We start from the raw sequence: 21,838 nt of genomic DNA, 5'->3' as shown, positions 1-21,838 counted from the left end.
AGTGACTCAATAATATAAGAAAGTAATTTTTTTTAATTATTTAGCAACATATACAGAACTATTCTACTGTTACTCTTTGAGAAGCATCTGCATAAATGGTGATTAAAATAGCAGGCCTATTGTGCCGGCAAAAAAGCGAGATCTAATGCTTTTCAGCGGGACGTTGGCTTCACACAGAGCTGCTCTTCTGATGCCTGCAGATGTCTGTCATGACCCGCGATCAGGGCCCCGGGGACACCGCACTGCCAGGGAACAGTTTACTCATGACCGCCCCAATAGGCAGGCATCGTGGTCCCCAAGGGTCCCAAGTGCTGCATCTTTCACCCTGACTGAGCCGATAGGACAGCTGTGATAACAAGCAAGCATTTTAAGCAAGGAACAACAAAGACAGAGGGTGACATTCCTCTTCTTTTTTTACAGCCGGCAGTGAACTGTGGATCACCCTGGATGAAGACATACTGTTCAGATGTGTTTACAAGCTTGACACAGCATGCATGGATGTGGAAACAGGCCTGAGAAACTGTGACGTTTGCAGCGGGATGACAAATGGGTCAAAATATGAGACTTATAACTCACTTAATAGTTTAGACGGAAAAGAGTGACATCTTCAAAAATATCATAAAAGGCATGGCTTTATTCCAGATCGCTGGAATATTAGTGTTGCTTTCATTGGTTCATGCATACACATATTGAGGTAATTAGCATCAAACACGTAAAATGTCATCTCTAAGTACATTTACAGAACATTTCACTGTAAATAAAACTGTTAAAATGTTTTATAGTGAATGCAATTATTCGGTTTGTAAAATATTTTCATTTCTTGCTCTGTTCTTAATACTGTTATATTTACTAAGAATTTGTTGTGCTGTGTAGGCATGGGACGATATAACAGTTTTCAAGGTATACCGCGGTTTGGCAAAGTCAAGGTTTTAAAACCGCCAAAATTTTCTGTAATACCCTTCCTAAGGTATTTGTCTGATTTTTTATTTACTTTTTTTATTCTTTTTTTGTTTGTTTGTTTTCTTAGGACAGCAGTATCTCCAGCAGAAAAGATATCCAAAGATGCCGTTTTAAATTGTAAAGAAATCTGTGTTTTTGAAACTAATGAAGACAGCAGAAGTCAATCATTCATTTTCATTATTTAGCCTAACATGTTTACTGCTCCAAAATATTTGAAATCTTTTAAAAAATAAAGCATATTGTTGGGGAAAGGGGAAAACCTTTTTGTTTTTTACCCAAACATTTAAAAGGAATATATTTTAGAGCCGTAATCACAATACTGCGAAACTGGGAAACCACGAAACCGTGATATTTTTATCCAAGGTTATCATACCATCAAAATCCTATACCGGCCCATGCCTAGTGGCGTAGATGAGAGAAACTAGAACATGCTTTTACGATGTTTTTAAATGTTTAGATTTATCAAGCGCTACCAGCAACCTATGTTGCATTCTTTCTGAATTAAATTAATATAAAATGTATAATATAAAACACTTAAACTGTTATTTATCTGTTATGTTATTTTAATGTGTTTTATGACACTGGGCTGCACCGTGGCGCAGTAGGTAGCATGTTCGCCTTACAGAAAGAAGGTCGCCGGTTCAAGCCTTGTGTGGGTCAGTTGGCGTTTCTGTGTGGATGTTCTCCCCGTGTTGGCGTGGGTTTCCTCTGGGTGCTCGGGTTTCCCCAACAAGTCCAACGACATGCTGTACAGGTGAATTGGGTGGGCTAAATTGTCTGTAGTGATTGTGTGTGAATGAGTGTTTATGGATGTTTCCCAGTGATGGGTTGTGCAACTGGAAGGGCATCTGCTGCGTGAAACATGTGCTGGATAAGTTGGTGTTTCATTCTGCTGTGGCGACCCCGGATTAATAAAGGGACTCAGCCAAAATGAAAATTAATGAATAAATGAATTTGATGCTGCAACTTTATAATCAAGTGCTACTTTCTTTCTGAAAAAATAAAGCAACCTTTTTTAATAACGTAACAGCAAACATCTAACGCACAAGTAAAGCTAAATCACTAAAACTAAATTCATTCATTAATTTTCATTCAGCTTAGTCCCTTTATTCATCAGAGGTCATCAGTGCAATGAACCGCCAATTTATTCAGCATGTTTTACACAGCAGCAAAAGCCCTTCCAGCTGCAACCCAGTACTGTGAAACATCCATACACACTCATTTACACACACACACTTACACATTACGACCAATTTAGCTTATTCAATTCACCTATAGCGCACGTCTTTGGACTTATGAGGGAAACCCAGAGGAAACCCAAGCCAACAAGGGGAGAACATGCAAACTCCACACAGAAACACCAACTGACCTAGCCAGGACTCAAACCAGCGACCTTCTTGCTGTGAGGCAACAGTGCTATCCACCGAGCCACCGTGTCACCAACTAAAACTAAATATTACTAAAATATAAGACGTGAAATGAGATGAATGCTATTTTTAATGATTACACACACACACACACATATATCAACACACGCACACACACAAACACTAGAAAACATTCATCTTATTTCATTCTTAGTGTGATCAATATAAAATTTTACAAAAATTTAAACTTAGGATTTAACTAAAGTATTTACAATGTCGAAACTGACAGTAAAAATAATTTTAATTAAAGCATTTTAACATCTTTTAAAATTAATTTTATTAGTACATAATTGAAATACTGTGCCAGAGTTTACTTTAAACTTCATTTAATTGAACTGAATCAGTGACTGAATCAGTGACAATCAGTTCAGTGACCATATGATTAAACCGATATCCTACTTTCTTTTGTACATTGTAATTGACCTACTGAATTATATTACTTGAAAATCGAGTTTTATGTTTTATGCACTTAAACCAACAACATCAGCATACTGATCTGTAAAAAGATTATATTAAGTTATTACAGCTCAAATATTGATTTAACCTTTTAGTTTGATCAATGTGTTGATAAAATGCGTGTTTTTAGACAATATTTCACTTTAAAAACAAGATAAAGGACTCTCCAACAAAATTGTCATTCCTCATTGGTAATAATATCAAGATAAAATACAAAAACACATCTGCAATGAAGCGTTTGTGAAAGGAATCTTAACTGAACTTAATTCGAATCTAAAAGTCAAATCAAGAGCTTTATGCATTAATATATCACAAAGTATATACAGGAATAAGAGTGAAATTCGATACCTTTAAAGACCTTTTTTAAGACTTTCCATACATTTTAAGACCTTATAACCACTTTCCAACCAGAAACACTAGCGAGATTTTCACTGACAGTATATTTACTAAATATTAATGTAAGAAACTAATCCAAAACTAAAACATTATTCATATACTGAATACAAATCTATTAAATCTAGCTAATTCAGCAGGTCGGCACCTATAGAACTGCAGAAATAACGGTGTTGCCTTGGTTACTGCAGTAAACAAAGCAGCATGATGTCAAATCTAGTAGGATTTCAGCATCCTGATATTTGCAGATTAAATTCAGGCAAACTTTAGCATACAACCATACGGCGCATTATCAAAAGTAATATCAAATTTAATACCTTGCAAAATAGCATTGAAGACTTTTTAATACTTTTTATGGGCCTTAAATTTCTCTACATTAATTTATTAACTTTTAATACTTTTTAAGACCCCGCTGACACCCTGTATCAATAATGATGCAAAAGCAAAACAAGCATGAAAAGCAGCCTTTACTGTAAAAAATTCTGGGTTCCACACATCAATTTGTGTTGGGATAACATTAAGCAATTAAGTTAGCTTATTAGTTTTTACAAGTTTAAGTGGATTAAACATAAAACAATTAAGTTGTCCTCCCAAAGGACTGAAGAATTGTGTTGTTTCAACTCGTTTTAAACAAGCAGGTTAAACAAGCAGAAAAGGTTATTTTTGAATGTGTTGTTGTATTAATTATATATTTATTAATTTTTTACTATATTTATTATGTAATTCAAATCTAATTATATATATAGAAAAAACAATAAATATAGAAATATCACTAATGCTACTGAACTCTATAATACTATTGAAGTAATTAATAATAAAGTTAGATAATAATAATAATAATAATAATGACCATAATGATGATGGTTTATTATTATTATAATTTTTTTAAAACTATATTATTATGTAATTAAAATCTAATTATAATATATAGAAAAAACAATAAATATAGAAATATCACTAATGCTACAGAACTCTATAATACTATTGAAGTATTTATTAATAAAGTTAGATAATAATAATAATAATGACCATAATGATGATGGTTATTATTATTATTTTATTTTTATTTTTTTTACTATATTTATTATGTAATTAAAATCTAATTATAATATATAGAAAAAACAATAAATATAGAAATATCACTAATGCTACTGAACTTTATAATACTATTGAAGAGTATTATTAATAATAAGTTAGATAATAATAATAATATAAAATAATAATAATAATAATAATAATAATAATAATAATAATAATGACCATGATGATGATGGTTATTATTATTATTATTATTATGATTATCATCATCATTATTATTATCATTAATAATATGATTATCATTATTATATTATTATTATTATTATTATTAATATGATTATATCATCATTATTATCATCATTATTATTATTATTAATATCATAGAATGCTATTTATTTAACACTGTGAAGTTACAAAACTATTATTCATAAATAGTATTTAGTAGAATTAAATATAAATTTCAGCTCTATTTAGCTAAATAAGCAATTTGAACAAACAGCAAATGTCATTTTTCTGGAGTGTTGAAGAGAGTGAAGTGATGATTCTTTTAAAGACTTCTCTGAATGCGATACTTACGGCTGCTTGCTGTCGCTTCAGCTTATATCTGTACTCCTCCAGCTCCAGGAGGTTCAGATCCGGAGGGAGTTTCTGTTGCGTGAGCAAACACAAACAGAGAAAGAGATCTGAGATTTGTGGCTTTCTTTTATCTCGATGGTTCTTGAATTGGAACATTTGGTTGAGGATTTCACTCAATCTCCAGCTGAACAGCTCGAACAAACTTTTCATTTGATTAAAATGCTGATGCAGCAACTTTAAAGGAATAAACAAATAACACTTAATGCCTTATCCTCAACCAGAGAAAGGATGTCTGGACTTAAATAGCACTAGCTATTTTCCCTCTGGCAGTAGTTCTCATGCCATGCAGCGCTTTGTTACGCACTACCAAATCTAATGAGATTTCACATTCGCAGTACGTGAATAATCCATCAGCCCTTCACAAAGACAGCAAGGGTTGGTGATTAGATTCACCAATGAACACCAAATATGTATACATATTGCTTAAAAAAATGTATTAGACCACCTATCGTTAGGAAAATATTGTTATTTTAAGATACCTTTATTTTTAAGATTCCTAATAACAAATTGGAAAAAGTACTCAGCATTCAGTCATTTGCATTTGTATACTCAAATACCCCGGAACATTCATATTTCGCCTGAAGTCAGAAATTAATCAATATTAACATTAAACAAGGGGTGTCCAAACTCGGTCCTGGAGGGCCGGAGTCCTGCAAAGTCTAGTTCCAACCCCAATCAGACACACCTCGACAAGCTAATCAAGCCCTTACTAGGCTTTCTAGAAACATCCTTGCAGATGTGTTGAGGCAAGTTGGAGCTAAAATCTGCAGGACACTGGCCCTCCAGGACAGAGTTCGGACACCCCTACAATAAACCAACTAAAATCTATTTTTCTATTAAGGACAGCAAGTAAATAATTGCAAATGCGCATCTGAATCAAAACAATCTCCGGACAAAGTCAATTTGAAATTAAACAATTAAATGTTATTTTTAGAAATAATATGTGACTACCGAGCACATATTGGAGGATTAACAATTACAAAAACTTTTTAAAAAATCATTTTCAATTCATGTAAATTACATTGATTACCATGCATCTGGCATTTAGGCAAGACAAAATAAATAAAGGGATACTCCACTTAACAATGAGCATTCTGTCATTCATTTACTATTCAGTTGACTTGATGTGTTCTGTGTGCTGAACACAAATTAAGATATTTGAAGAATGTTGGAATCCTACATTCCATTGACCTCCACAGTGTTTTGTATTTTCTCCTATGGAAGTCAATGGTAACATGTTTCTAAAATTCTTCAAAATATCTCCTTTTGTCTTTAACGGAACAAAAAAAAAACTTAAACTGGTTTGGAAACAAGTCAAGGTGAGTAAATGATGACAGAATTAATATTTTTGGGTGAACTATCCCTTAACCCTATAACAGATGCAGTGTTTTGTTTTTGTTTTCTTGAACAACCATAACTTGAGTTGACCGAGTATATACAGGAATCAGAGAGTGAAATTCGACACCTTTTAAGACCTTTTTTAAAAACTTTCCCCATACATTTTAAGACCCTAAATCCACTTCCGGAAACACTGGCGAGATTTTCACTTACAGTATATTTACTAAATATTAATGTAAAGAAACTAATCCAAAACTAAAACATTATTCATATACTGAAAACAAATTTATTAAATCTAGCTAATTCAGCAGGAAGGCACCTATAGAACTGCACAAATAATGGTGTTGCCTTGGTTACTGCAGTAAACAAAGCTGCTTGATGTCAAATCTAGCAGGATTCATTGATTTCATAAACTGCACAGCATCCTGATATTTGCAGATATAATTCAGCAAACTTTAGCATACAAACATTCATTGCATAATCAAAAATGATATCAAATTGAATACCTTGCAAAATAGCATTGAAGACTTTTTTAATACTTTAAGGGCCTTAAATTCCTCTACATTGATACTTGTTATGTAGAAGTATGATAATTCCTCATACTTTTTAATATTTGTTAAGACCTCATGGACCCCTGGTTGAAAATAGCAAGACTTACTAAGCTCAAATTTAGAAAGAGCTTCATTTTTATTTTTTTTACAAGAATTGACCTCTAGTTGCCTAAACCCCATTGTAAGACTTAAAACAGGAGGGGTTAAACAAACAACAACAAACAATATGTATTCTCTCATGCACACACCTCAAGTTCATATTGAACCATGTCAAACGAGTCGCTGGAGAAGTAGACTTCCTCTATGCTGTCAATGATTTCTTGTTCTGCCTGTGGATCGGTGGGCTGCTCTCTCAGCTCCCTCAGCTCCTCCTGTGTGAAGAGCAAGAGAAATGAGAATGAGTATTGGCAGGGAAATCTCTGTGCTTCTGGGACGCCATCATTGGGAAGCTTGCCTCGCACCTAAGCACAGGGTCTGAGCATTGATTAATTTTCAAGTCTGGCTTACAGCCAAGCCAAGTGCAAAGATTAAGTGGTCTTAGCACCCGTCCCTGAGGAACACCCTTCATGAACCTTAATGAGGATCAGCACAAGAACATCAATTTCACTCAAAACAGCTTGAAGAAACAAAGTCGTCCTCTCTTCTTTGAAGAGAGATGCTGAGAGGCTCATTACGCTCGATTCACATGTCTTGATGCAATGTGGTTAAAACAACGCTGCGACCCAAACAGAGATAAAGCTAAACAGTCATACTGGTTCCAAGTGTGAATGCAGAGGCAAACTACACTTTTTTGTAAATGGGCTAATTTTACACTTCTCCTAGAGTCATGCAGCCTATCTCCGGGTCTGGCAGGAGCACCTTTAGCTTAGCATAGATGATTAAATTGGATTAGACCATTAGCATCTTGCTTAAGTTACTTTTCCTAATTAAAGCTTGACTCTTCTGAAGTCCAACAAAAATGAAAAGTTGCTATTTTCTAGACCAGTGGTTCTCAAAGTGGGGGTCGGGACCCACCGAGGGGTTGTGGGACAATGAAAAGGGGGGGGGGGGGTGGGGATCACCTTTGTGATTTCCAAAAATCTATTTATTTTTATTAAACCTAATTACCATATTTTATCCATAACCTACCGAAGAGAAAAAAATTGACGTTTATAGTTACTATATACTATATAGTTACTATAGTAGACTAGTTCTATTAGATTGCGACCCCTGGGGTAATTATATTATATTAAAGACACAGCAATGGCGTCAGATGCAGCAGATTGATTTTATAACACCAGGTTAAACTTTCTGGCCATTTACAGCACTCACATGCATAAAAAAATTAAACAAGAATAGACTTGGGTTTATTAGTATGTGTGCGCCATTGCATGCAAGGTTTATGTATTATAACCACCTCAGAGGATATTGGCGGGCCGCGAGTCACTGGCATTGTCATTTTGGGGGGTCGCTGGCTGAAAAGTTTGGGAAGCCCTGTTCTAGACAGATGTGGCTAGGAACTATACTCTCTTTCTGGCTGAATAATCAAGGAACCTTGTTGCTCTTCCATGCTGCAGCAGGAACAATGATAATACGTCAATATCATTGCGCAGGAAAATTTCTTGATTATTTCTAGAAACTTGTCATTTTCTGTTGGCGTTTGTACACGATGCAACTGCAGAAGAGTTGAACTTGAAACAGGACCATTATGAAATAGTGGTGTACGGATCACAAACCTCACGGTTCGGATCACATTATGGTTTCTTAGTAAAGAATTGGACCATTTTTCGGATCAGCCAAAAATGAGAGAGACAAAAGTAATTTGCTTTCCATTTATTATAAAAACAGCACTGCAAGAAACTTTTGGTTTTAACAAACAACTTAGAAGCTGTAATTCTATTACAAATAAATTGAAGAAATAATCAGCGGAATAAAAAAGTACTCTGAAAAAGTAACTGTTGCTGATAACGCTAAATGTATAAATCTGACAATTTGTACAACCCATATTTATTTTTAGTCTCATTTTCAATAATGACTCAGTTTTTTCACTCATAAAACCTCATGTTCATTGCTGGATATATCATTTTTGAAGGATTATTCAGTAGCATATTGTTGATGGCTGGTTGTCGCCACCTATTGGTTAAATAATGTAATTTCTGCCTATAACTTTAATTTTTCTAGAATATGACGGTGATTTAATTCTTTACCATAAACATCAGTGGTTTTATCTAAACTATAATCTGTTATCCCAGTACTTCTGTGTTATTTGACTGTTTATAACTTCATAACTTACTCAAAAAACTGAAGACTGAATCTCTTTCTTCATTTTTGATTTTTCAGATTTGAATGCAGCAATTGGAAGGATTAATAAACATGCAAATCACCATCGTTTAAAATTTTATATTGAGTGGGTGTTGAGACCTTGATCTTTTTAATGATTAATTGTGCAACTTACATTGAATGCATTAATGCAGGTGTAATCCCACCAGGCCTACACTACCCAACTCGTCAGTAGCTGGAATCGGCGACCTTCTGCATGGGAGTCAGTTGCCTCTAACAAGGAGGGCTAAAGACCATGGCCTCTAGCATTTGTCGCTAGAGCAACTTTAGAGGTCAGAGGAGTGAGGTTTAGCTGCACAGCACTTCACTAGCTGGTCTCTGCTACACTCACCCCCCTAAACCTCACTCCCATCCGGGTCACAGCAACAATGTAACCCAGCCGGTCCTACACCACCCAACCTGCTCTGAGATGGGATCGAACTGGCGACCCTTCCGCATGGCAGTCGGTTGCTCTACCAAGGAGGCTTAGGTTACACAAGTAACCTAAGAAACCCCACATATCCCGAATAACTACCACAACTTCTTCCGTCATCATTTATTTGAAAAGAAAGCCTAAATGCTTTCATATATGCGATTTGAATGATGCAAGAGGTGATCTCTCTGCAATCGTTACAAATTTAGGATAATACGAGAAAAAATATATATTAATCCACAGGTCACGTGTGTCCCGAACCGTTGGTTGTGATCCGTACAAATCACGGATCAACTGTGACCCTTTTTATGTTTACTACCTTACTATTTTTTTTTGCATTTCTGGAGCGAGATGCTAATGGTCTAATCCGATTCAATGATTTATGCTAAGCTAAGCTAAGTAAAAAGTGCTCCCACCAGACCAGGGAAAACTCAACTGTTTAACTCTAGAATGAGCCCTCAAAAAAATGGTGTGTTCCCTTTAAAAACCCTTTGATTACAGCTGTCAGCCAAAGTCACAGAAACCAATACACATCAATACACCACTTACTCACGTTTGATGCCACTAAAAGCACTCAGAGCTGAACACTTGGTGATATTTGAAGGATCTTCCCATAAAGAGTGCAATTTGGAGTCATTGAGATAGAAGCTGAGGAATGATTTGGCCTGAAAGCCTTTAATCTGCTCAAAGACTCATGTGTACGCGGTGAGGCTGATGTAGGCAGCGCTGTGAGGGAGCGTGGGTGAAGTCACTGAGGGACGGCAGCAGCAGCATCAGCATCAGCATCCGCATCCGCAGGGGGAAGGAGGATGAGTCACTCTCCACTGCTACACGCACAGCAAGAACAAAAGACCAAATCCACGGGCTCATCACTTAACATTACACACCCTCAAATCAACTTTCATCCAGTTCAGTCCAAGTCTATTAGTTTTGAGGTCGTCTATAGCAGTGGTCCTCAACCGCTGGGCCACAGACAGGTGTTCTGACATTTTATCCTTACCCATCAGATTATGCTACCAACGCTGTATTTGAATGGTTCTGAGGTTGGGGTTAGGGATTAGGTAGGTTAGGGCGATATTACAGGTACATATCAAACTACTCCACATTAAAATTTACACTGGTAGTAAAATCTGATGGGTAGCATATTGCGTCATCAAAATGTGCTACCTACTTTTTGAATGGGAGGTAGGACAATCTGACAAGGTAGGACAAATAGACAGAACACCAATACCGGTCCGTGCATCAATTGGTACCGGGCCGCACAAAAAAATCAGTAATTACTTCCATTTTATTTATTATCTGAGTCTGAACGACCTTTTATTTTGAAAAAATCTTTTGTTTTAAAAAATTACCGTGTTCTCTTGTTTTCATCTCAGTCACTTGAGTGCCAAAATGTAACCCACAAGCAGCAAAATGAGTAAGAAACAAACGTCTTTGGACAGTTTCTTTGATAAGGGGAAACTTTACACTAGGGGACGCATGATATGAAATATTCTTTACGATAACGATAACCAATAATTAAGTTCTTCTCATGCCCGATGTTGATAACTACGGACAGACAGAATCTGCGGACATTTTTTGCTATTTCTGCGCAGAATTTTGTACAAAATCTGTGGATTTATGTGGAACATAACAATAATATAATATATGAAATAAAAAATAATACAGTTTTAACTTTTATTTAATGTTTACAATGCAAATCCAATTAGATCTACTTAATTGGTAAACAAAGCAAGTCTCTGGTGTAATACACAGTTGAAGTCAGAATTATTAGCCCCCTTTGAATTTTTTTCTTTTTTAAATATTTCCCAAATGGTGTTTAACAGAGCAAGAAAATTTTCACAGTATGTCTGATAATATTTTTTCATCTTGAGAAAGACTGATTAGTTTATCTCAGCTAGAATAAAAGCCGTTTTAAATTTTTTTTTAAAAACATTGTAAGGCCAAAATTATAAGCCCCTTTAAGCTATATTTGTTTTCAATTGTCAACAGAACAAAACATCGTTACACAATAACTTGCCTAATTACCCTAACCTGCCTAGGTAACCTAATTAACCTATTTAAGCCTTTAAATGTCACTTTAAGCTGTATAGAAGTGTCTTGAAAAATATCTAGTCAAATATTATTTACTGCCATCATGGCAAAGATAAAATAAATCAGTTATTAGAAATGAGTTATTAAAACTATTATGTTTAGAAATGTTGAAAAAAATCTGTTAAACAAAATAAATAAGGGGGCTAATAATTCTGACTTCAACTGTAAATACTAAAAGAAAGCAAATACTTTACAAACTGTATTTTAAATAAATCATATGAACATTTTCATGTTAGTCAATTATATTACTGAAAATATTTTAAAAACTAAACAAAATATAAAACTCTGTAAAAACCAAGGTCTCCCTTGAATTGAACTGAGCATTTTACATTCAGAGATGCTGTTTATGTTCACGCCGCTACATAGCACATCAACTCAAGTTTAAAATATGATTTCGAAGTTGGACCACCCCTTAAGGCAAACAAGAAAAAGAAAGACAAAAATTGGGGGGATATGAGTGTTCCTCAGTTTAATTACTGCTTTCTTGTTAAAGTACTTTTAAAGAGGAAATCTGATCATTTCAAGCTGCAGGCAGGACATAACATTTAAATCAATGCTGAGTATCAGGGAGGGCATTTTCCAGTTAATTAAAGTCAATCTGCGTGTTAAAAGTGTAACAAATCTGAACACCGGCTTATGGTGATTTGTAGATAGCCCTATATCATCATTACTGACCCCAAAAATAGGCAAACAGTGTCAGGGTATAATTGTTTTCCACCACTTCTGATTCTAACTAGTTATTGTACTTTTAATTCAGCTATCAATCGCCTGTTAGACATAATCACCCTATTCGTGTAGCACAAATGAGTACGTCCATGTTGACCAGACACGTGAAAATTCACTTACTGTAAGCTTCAATCAGTAAACTAAGAAATACAGTGTGACCACCTCTTTCTTAAAGGGATAGATCACCAAAATGTACTTACTACTTACTCGCCCTCATGTGGTTTCAAACCTTTACAAATTTCTTTATTCTGTTGACACTAAAGAAGATATTTTGGAAAGAAATCCATTGACTTCTATAGGGAAAACAAATACTGTGAAGTCAATGGTGACAGGTTTTCATCATTTTTCAAAACATCTTCTTTTTTGTTCAACAGAGTAAAGAAACTCATAAAAATCTTAAACAAGTTAGGATGAGTAATGATGAAATAATTATCATTTTGGATGAACTATCCATTTAAACAGCTCAAAAAACTCAAGATCAGATATCTCAAAAAACATCAATCATTTCAATCCAAACAGACACTCGGAAAATAAAGCAAACAAAAACTCCGCCACACTAATTAAAACGATCACCAAGCCTTTGTTCAATTATCTTTCCATCCCATGTAGACTCGCAATGTTTACCAAAATTAACACCTCTCGTCCTTTTATTCCCCGTGCGCAAACAGAGATGAACGTGAGCCTATTTGCACATAAAAGTGTGACTCGACGTGCTATACATCAATCAGAGTGAACTGAAGGGTTATTGAACGACAGTGATCAACGCAGTGAGATTTAGAGGCGTATTAAAAATAACAATAAGCACTGATTTACAAGGGCCGAGATAAGAGAAAGTGACGGACAGCTTGCTACTGATATCACAACAAGGTTTTTATACAATCACACTCCATTAAAATGATTATATATTCCCCCAGAATGAAATATGTATGACAAGGAAGAGGGGAAAAGAGCATATCATGAATTTATAAGTGTAAAACACAGTCATGCTTGAGAATGAATCATCTTATGAATAATATTATACATATTACAATATATTCTGCATGATATGACGAGGGCAATGACGACAAATGTCTGATGACGTGAATAAACTGCATTATTTTCATTATAATTCGAGAAGCTTTGTGATTAAGGCCGAGATGTTTTAATTATGGGATTATAGTGCCATCTAGAGGACATGAGAAATTGTGACAGGAGCTTCAGCTGTTCTGGCCGTCCAAAATATCTTTAATACACATTTCGCTTATGTAACATTCATGTTGTTATTTGACATAAGTAAATAATAATAATAATAATAATAATAATAATAATAATAATAATAATAATAAAAGGGCAACATGTGGCTGAGTGGTTAGCACTGTCACCTCACAGCAAAAAGGTCGATGGTTCGAGCCCTGGCTGGGTTAGCTGGCGTTTCTGTGTGGATTTTGCATGTTCTCCCCGTGTTTGGTGTGTTTCCTCTGGGCGCTCCGGTTTCCCCAATAGTCCAAAGACATGCGATATAGGTGAATTGAATAAACTAAATTGGCCGTAGTGTCTCTGTGTGAATGGGGTGTTTATGGATGTTTCCCAATATCGGGTTGCAGCTGGAAGAGCATCCGCAGTGTAAAAACATATGCTGGATAAGTAGGCGGTTCATGCCGCTGTGGCGATACTTGATGAATAAAGGGACGAAGCCGAAAAGAAAATGACTGAATAAAACTAAAATGAAACACTGACAAAAGCTAGATGAAAATACAAGTTTGTATTTTGGTGAACAAATAAACAAAATACTAATGTTTTAAAACATTGAAAATTATATATATTGAACACTCATTTGGTATATTTCATTCAAGGAATAAAAACACTGCTTGGGTTAAAGACTAGACCTCCATTAAAGTCTGGATAATTTATATTTAAATTGTAAAGGAATTTCACATGCATAGAAAGATTCAAATAACTTTTGTGGAAAAAAAAATATATATATGGGTAAAATAATGTTCCAAAATCATTCATTGCAACTAGATTATGTAAAATTAAAGATATACATGTATACACACACACACACACAGTTGAAGTCAGAATTATTAGCCCCCTGTTATTTTCTTTTCCCTAATATCTGTTTAAACGAGAAGATTTTTATATAGCTTAAAGGGGCAAATAATATTGACCTTCAAATGTTTTTTTATAAATAAAAACTGCTTTTATTCTTGCCAAAATAAAAGAAACAATACTTTCTCCAGAAGAAAAAAAATATTATCAGACATACTGTGAAAATAAACACAATTTGGGAAATTGATTCTGACTTCAACTGTATAAGAATAATTTTTTTTTCATTTTATTAACTTATTAAATAGTTCTTAATGAAATTTGGATAAAACCTAATGCAGGGTTTCTGCAGGTTTCACAAGCCAAATATAAGACTTTTAAGACCTTTTTAAGACCATAATGAATGGAATTACGATTTATACAGGACTTTTTATTCATTCATTCATTAATTAATTTTCTTTTTGGCTTAGAGTCCGTTTTTTAATCAGGGGTCGCCACAGCGGATGAACTGCCAACTTATCCAGCATATGTTTTAAGCAGCGGATGCACTTTGGCTGCAACCCATCACTGGGAAACATCCATGCACACTCATTTACACACATACAGTACAGACAATTTAGACTTCACATGTCTTTGGACTGTGGGGGAAACCGGAGCACCCGGAGAAAAACCTACGCCAACACAGGGAGAACGTGCAAACTCCACACAGAAATGTAACTGACCCAGCCGGGGCTTGAACCAGCGACCTTCTTGCTGTGAGATGACAGTGCTATTATATTATATTATATTATATTATATTATATTATATTATATTATATTATATTATATTATATTATATTATATTATATTATATTATATTATATTATATTATATTATATTATATTATATTATAATTAGTTATTTCTTAGCCACATGTTTTAAATAAATCATCAAAACAAGCAAACCCTAGTTGTATGCATAAACATTTTTCAACATAACGTATCTTTAAAATTTACGCTTTAAAAACTATAATGAACTAAATGTTCGCACAACAGTCTGTCCAGGTCAGCGTCCTCACCATATATGGACTATAAATACACTGAGAACTTTTAAGCAAGAACTTTTTAAGTTTGTAAGAACCATAATTAAACTATATTGGTAAATTAGAAATAGAGTTTTGTTAAAAGTTCTATTTTGATAAATTGGTGATCCGATTAGGTAGCTTTACATGGACATAAGAAACTTAAGACCTGGTTACAATGATTTAAGACCTACAAGACACAATTTAATTTAAGACCCTGTGGACACCCTGTAATGGTTTAAATGATATTGGAAAATATTAAAAGATTTTAAAACCTATTTTGTCATGAGTTATCAATAATTTTGTTTAAATATGTCTGACAAGATTTTTGATTTATAAACTATTTTTACAGTAAAGATACAATAAGATGCATGAGTTTTTTGCACTTAGGAAAAACAATCTTATAGAAAAAGCCTCTATTTGACCTTTCAGCTCTTTATATTTTTAAAGATTTGCTTAAGATTTCTATATTTTTCATTACTGAAAAATGTAAAAGCTTTACAAGTACATGTTTGAGGTTTCCTAATTAAACTGTTAGAAAGCAGCATAATAAACTAGGACTTTTACTTTGAAAAAAACTCCTTTGATAAAGGCTTACAATCAAAATCGTGCACAAAAATCCTCAATAATAACACACAGACACATATGAGGATCTGTAAGGTCTAATCCATCATATTCCACAACAAACTACGGACAGACAGTTTATTTCAATGATCAAACACCTAATTGCTTCAGTCATTTCAGAAAAACATCAGCAGTGTTGAAACAAAGCCCACGCGGCTTGGCCAGATGGTTCTGAAGAACATTTCTGAAGTATGTGTGTCATATTAAAAAAAAAAAATGCTACAGAACAACAACAAACCCTCTTCTTACTGATGGAAAACTGTTTGATATATGGCCAGCAACCAGAGCTTAAAATAAAATTTAAAAGTGTCAGCAAAAACTATCAGAGCTGAGGTGTACTAAGCACTAAAATCACCTTGGAACACTACAGGCAGGATGTCTAATAAGCGAGCAGTCCTGCTGATTTAATAAAGCTGTGAAGTACAGCCAGAACCAAAGCACTGGAGCCTGACCAGCTTACATTTATCTCACTGAATGAAGGTCATAATAATACATCTCCGTGACACCACTTGAGCTGCACTGAAGCTCAGACAAAGTATGATCAATTTTTTTTTTTTTCTCGATTAACTCTTTCACCATCACCGCCACTTTTTGAACACATGAAAATGGCTCGCTCAACTTAAATGACTGCCAAACTTTGCTCCATAGATTTAAGCTTGGTCCCATTTTAAAGAAGACATATTCGATTTTAAATTGTTCAAAAAGTTAAATAAAATAAAAGTTATGTGCATTTACGTTTATGAAAATAATAAACAATAAATGTTTATTTTATTTGATTTTTTTTTAATCGCTCAATATAAATTTTTAAATCAGTCAATCATTAATTTTTCTTTGGCTTAGTCCCTTTATTCATCAGGGGTAGCCACAGCTGAACGAACTGCCAACTTATCCAGCATATGTTTTAAGCAGCAGATGCCCTTACAGCTGCAACCCAGCACTGGGAAACACCCACACACATGCACTAAGGCCAACTTATCTAATTCACTTATACTGGATGTCTTTGGACTGTGGGGGAAACCGGAGCACCCGGAGGAAACCCACGCAAACACAGGAGAACATGCAAACTCCACACAGAAACGCCAACTAACACAGCTGGGGCTCGAATCAGCGACCTTCTTGCTGTAAAGGCAACAGTGCTAGCCACTGAGCGATTGTGTCGCCCTTAAATCAGTCAAAATAGGGTAAATTAATTAATACTATGGTATTTTTTTATTACATGAAATATATATTTAACAAAAAACATTTTAGCCTAAAATTGACATAAAATCAAAGCTAAATATCTGATAAAATTGTAATCCAAAATTTCAATTTGACACCTCAAAAATTAGCTTTCAGTAACATTTTGTTGTGTGCAGTACCAAACATCACCAGCAGATGACATTCAGTTTCCTTTGGTGACCATATAAGAGCATCCTCTATTTTAATGTATGTTTTGAGGAATATGAACTATATTTTTTACAAACTTTTGACAATATTTTTAAAGTAGACATCTAATTCGAATGATGTATGGGCAGTTTGGTGGTATTTGATCTAAAATTTCCCTCTAAAAACAAAAACAATTTACATGTGGATTGCTGTAGCAAAGTAATGTTTTATCACTCTGATGAGTATTCTTGTCGCAAATAAATAAATAACTGTTGCTCAGTGATAATTCTCAAAAATCAGACACCAAATATGGAAATTAGATATTTTAAGCTTTCAAATGATATATAGTTTGCTATGATTACTTTGTTTAGATGACAATATAATTGTTTTTATAAATGTAACTACAAGTGGGCCCACAGGTTAAAGGGTAACACTAAATGGGTTCTGATCTATTACTCTTCTTACATGACAAAAACTGAAAAAAATAAACAGTGGTGGTGTTGACAGTTAAGGGATTAAACCACTGTAGTACTGATATCTCGTAAGAACACGTATAAAAGTTTACACATATATAAGTTTGTTACACATTCAATTGTGTACAAATTCTTAAGTGCAAAAACAGAAATAAAAAAAAGATTAGAAACAAAGATTAGAAGACAAAAGACAAAAGTCATGGAGCATCCTTAAGAAAGTTCTAGAAAGTGGATCAAATGCATTTTGACAAATCAAAAGATTAGTTTTTTAAGTGGTAAAAGTGTTGTTGCCTGGCTCAGCCACATATTGACTGAGGGTACCTGAGCAGTTGATCATAATAATAGTATACATTTTTTTGGTCAAATATATAGAAAAATTCTGCACCCGTCCTTTATCACAATCTGATCAACTTTTTAAACTCTCTCCTTGAAGCATGCAAGATATTACATGTAAATAAAAAATCATTTACAATCGTAATATTTATATGGCACAATTAAAGTTTTCACAAAATCTGGTCTATTATGGCCCAGAAAAGATACATACAATTTTCTAAAACTGCATAGTTTTAAATAAAAGAACAAACTTTCAAGTGCTTTAAGAATCTCAAAATACAATGAATTAATGAATGGATCAATCAATCAATCAGGTTTGGTAAGAGATAACCCTTTTCTTAAAAAGTATAAATACATACAGTATGAAGCACCTTTGGGTTTTAAAAATACTTTGGAGGACTGAATTTGTCGATAAACATGTATATGTATGCCTACTCATTTACTCAAGTTAAATGTTTTTTTTTTTGTTTGAAAAATTAAACAAATTGGACACAATATGGTGTTCGCTTAAAACAATAATGTTGTAACTGTTTTATAAAACAACAATTTTTTTTGGTTTCCAAGCAAAAGTCAGAATGCAAAACTTTTGTTCATATTCTGAATGCATACGATCGTTAATCTAACATGTCTATCGTTTAATGGCCAGTAGGATAAAACTGAGTTAATGCTCTCCACATCTTCCACTCAAACACAATATATCACAGCTGCCTGAGAACACAAAAATTCCTACGTAGGAAAGGAAAAACTTTATGCATTACTATGCAGAACAAAGTGCAGCTCAGCTCATATGTGGCTGACAGCATTCACTAAAGTAATCAAATATAGTGAAGTGTACCACAATGCAGACCTCCTAGACTCTATAATATTTCAAGAAGGATTGGTTCATGCAGTCTATAAAGACATTTTACAGCAAGCATTTGACAACTTGACGGTCAGTGAGTGCTGACAGTTGTCAGAATCTTTCAGCTGCAGTCCCACAAAACTTGAAGCTCAATGCAGAAACAAGCACAGGTTTGGTTTGAGAGCATAAACTGACCTTGCTGGGAGTCCTGAAGCTCTCCACGGGGCTCATGTCAACCACACTCTCCTGAGGACTTTTCAGACCCTGTTAAAGAAAAGGAAATAAAAACTAAAAATTGGTTTTACAATCTTATAGATGCCACAGACACTGTACTACCATCCTATTGAAGTGTGTTTCTGCCACGCAATAACATTAAAAAAGGTCATTGTGACTTTATGTGTCACAATTCTGACTCTCTGTTTTAGAACTGCACAATGCAATGTCATATTTGTAAGTTGTTTAGACAGAATTGATAAATATTTACTTGTAAATATCAGAAATACACTCATATCTTAGTAGATAAATTTAATTGTAAAGAAAACAAGACTGCTACAATTCTGACTTTATAACTCACAATTACAGATTCACTTCTTAGAGTTGTGAGGAAAAAAGTGTGATTAAAAAGTTGCAATTAATTACCTTTATTTGTATTTTTATTTTGCATTCAGTGGTCCAAACAAGCTTCCATACTATCCTCATAGGAACCATTATAAAGTGTGATTTGTATTGTGAAAAATACAAAAACGTGTAAAATAATTGGAACATATTTAGTTCCTCTTGTTGCATTATTAAGTTTTTTCTATAATACTTATTTAAGATTCAATGTAGTTCTTGGGCGGGGTGGTGGCGCAGTGGGTAGCGCTGTCACCTCACAGCAAAAAGGTCTCTAGTTCGAGCCCCGGCTGAGTCAGTTGGCATTTCTGCGTGGCATTTCCCACAAAGCTAAAGACATGTGGTATAGGTGAATTGGGTAAACTAAAATGGCCATAATGTATGAGTGTGAATAAGAGTGTATGGGAGGGTATCCTGGAAGGGTATTCTGGGGTGTAAAACATATGCTGGATAAATTGGCGGGTCATTCCGTTGTGGCGACCCCTGATCAATAAAAGGACTAAGCTATAAAGAAAATGAATGAATGAAAACGTCAAAACAATTGACATTCTATTAAAACAAGTCAACCATTTGATTCAAAAACCTGATCAATTTTCAAAACAACAACAATAAACAGCATCATTTACTGCATATGTGCATTCTCATTTACATTTCTGCACGTCACAGCTAGTGATTAGACTAGCTAGAATACAAGCTAATCAGACAGGAATCATTAGCGTGAGGATGTAACCATGGCAACTGCATAAACCGCTAGCAATTTGTGATGATTATGATGATCAAACCTTTTGAGAAGTCAACGCCTCCAAAATTATTGTGTAATTAATTTATTGAGCAATAACAATAAATATGAGCACTAACACATCTGACAATGCAGTAACCATATTGACAATGCCAAAATGATACTTAACGACACTTTCGTTTCACGTCTAAACGTCAACTAATGACTTTAACAAATAATTCTGATTTAATAATTTACTGATTTCATTTTTAAAGTAATTCTGAGCAGTATAAGCTGTAAAATATCTCAACTTGCTATTCAAGAGCTCACAATTAACCCTACATTTATCATTCACTTAACGTTATTTTGGTTAATGTCTCCAAATGGACAACTTGAATGTGAAATTATACTATTGTTAAATGTGCAGATCTCTAGAACATTTAGGCTCATTTTCTGTTTATTTGTATTTTAGCTAGCAAGTTAGCTTAATAATGCTTCCGGATTCGTCAATGAAATTAAGCAGCAGCCTGATTTAAAATGAGAAATAACTCACCTGACGGGCCATCAGAGACTTGATTTTCTGCATTGTACAGTCGAGGACACTAAAGAGTAAAACGCGATGTTTTCTGTGATCTTTTTCTGTCAAAAGGCGATTCCTGCAGTGCTAGACAGGTGCCATGTTTCACTGTTGGGCTCACGTGACAGGCGAGCAGTGCAGCATGGGAAATGTAGTTATTTGTCAGATACCCGTACTAATAAACATAATGCTTTTGGTAAATGTTAAACGATTGTGATATGGAAATTCATTCATTCATTCATTTTCCTTCAGCTAAGTCCTTTATTTATGAGGGGTCACCACAGCGGAATGACCCACCATGATTTTGAAGTCATTAGTATAATTTAAAATGTTAAATTTAGACTACAGGATTAAAAAGTCAAAATAATGACATTATTTTATACTTTTCTAGGCTAATAATTATGCTTTTTGTGACTTTTGATTTATAATTATGAGTTTTCTGTTTAAAATGATATGCAATAATAAGGTTTTTAAGTCAGAATTCCAACTTTTATCTAATAATCTTGATCTAGTAAATGCAAATTTGGACATTTTACATAACATTTCTATTATAATTTTGAGCTTTTGCTTTATTTCACCGTGTGTGTAGGTAGCTAACTGTAAATATAGAGCTTTTGGGGACATTAGTTTGGAAATAAATAATGAGGTATTTTGAATAATTCAAAAATGGCTTGGGTTTAAGGGTAGGAGGATATAATATTCATTCATTCATTTTCCTTCAGCTTAGTCCTTTCATTCATCAGGGGTTGCCACAGCGGAATGAACCGCCAATTTATCCAGCATATGCTTTACACAGCGAATGCCCTTCCATCTGCAATCCAGTACTGGGAGACATCCATACACTCTCACATTAACACACG

General features: G+C 34.3%; 1 protein-coding gene across 1 annotated transcript; it reads right to left on the bottom strand.

Moving 5' to 3' along the window:
• Nucleotides 1–220: 220 nt before the first annotated feature.
• On the bottom strand, nt 221–21,099 carry LOC130246322 (syndetin-like). Its single transcript, XM_056479200.1, has 5 exons — nt 20,955–21,099; nt 19,267–19,335; nt 7,048–7,170; nt 4,851–4,922; nt 221–346 (listed from the first exon to the last, which is right to left on the bottom strand). The coding sequence occupies exons 1-5, from the start codon at nt 20,985–20,987 to the stop codon at nt 221–223; spliced, it is 423 nt and encodes a 140-aa protein (XP_056335175.1). The 5' UTR covers nt 20,988–21,099.
• Between the last annotated feature and the right edge of the window lie 739 nt (nt 21,100–21,838).

Source organism: Danio aesculapii, chromosome 19 (genome assembly GCF_903798145.1).
Source record: "Danio aesculapii chromosome 19, fDanAes4.1, whole genome shotgun sequence".
NCBI lineage: Eukaryota > Metazoa > Chordata > Actinopteri > Cypriniformes > Danionidae > Danio > Danio aesculapii.
The sequence above is the reverse complement of the archived record's forward strand: the minus strand, read 5'-3'. Positions and strand labels throughout refer to the sequence as shown.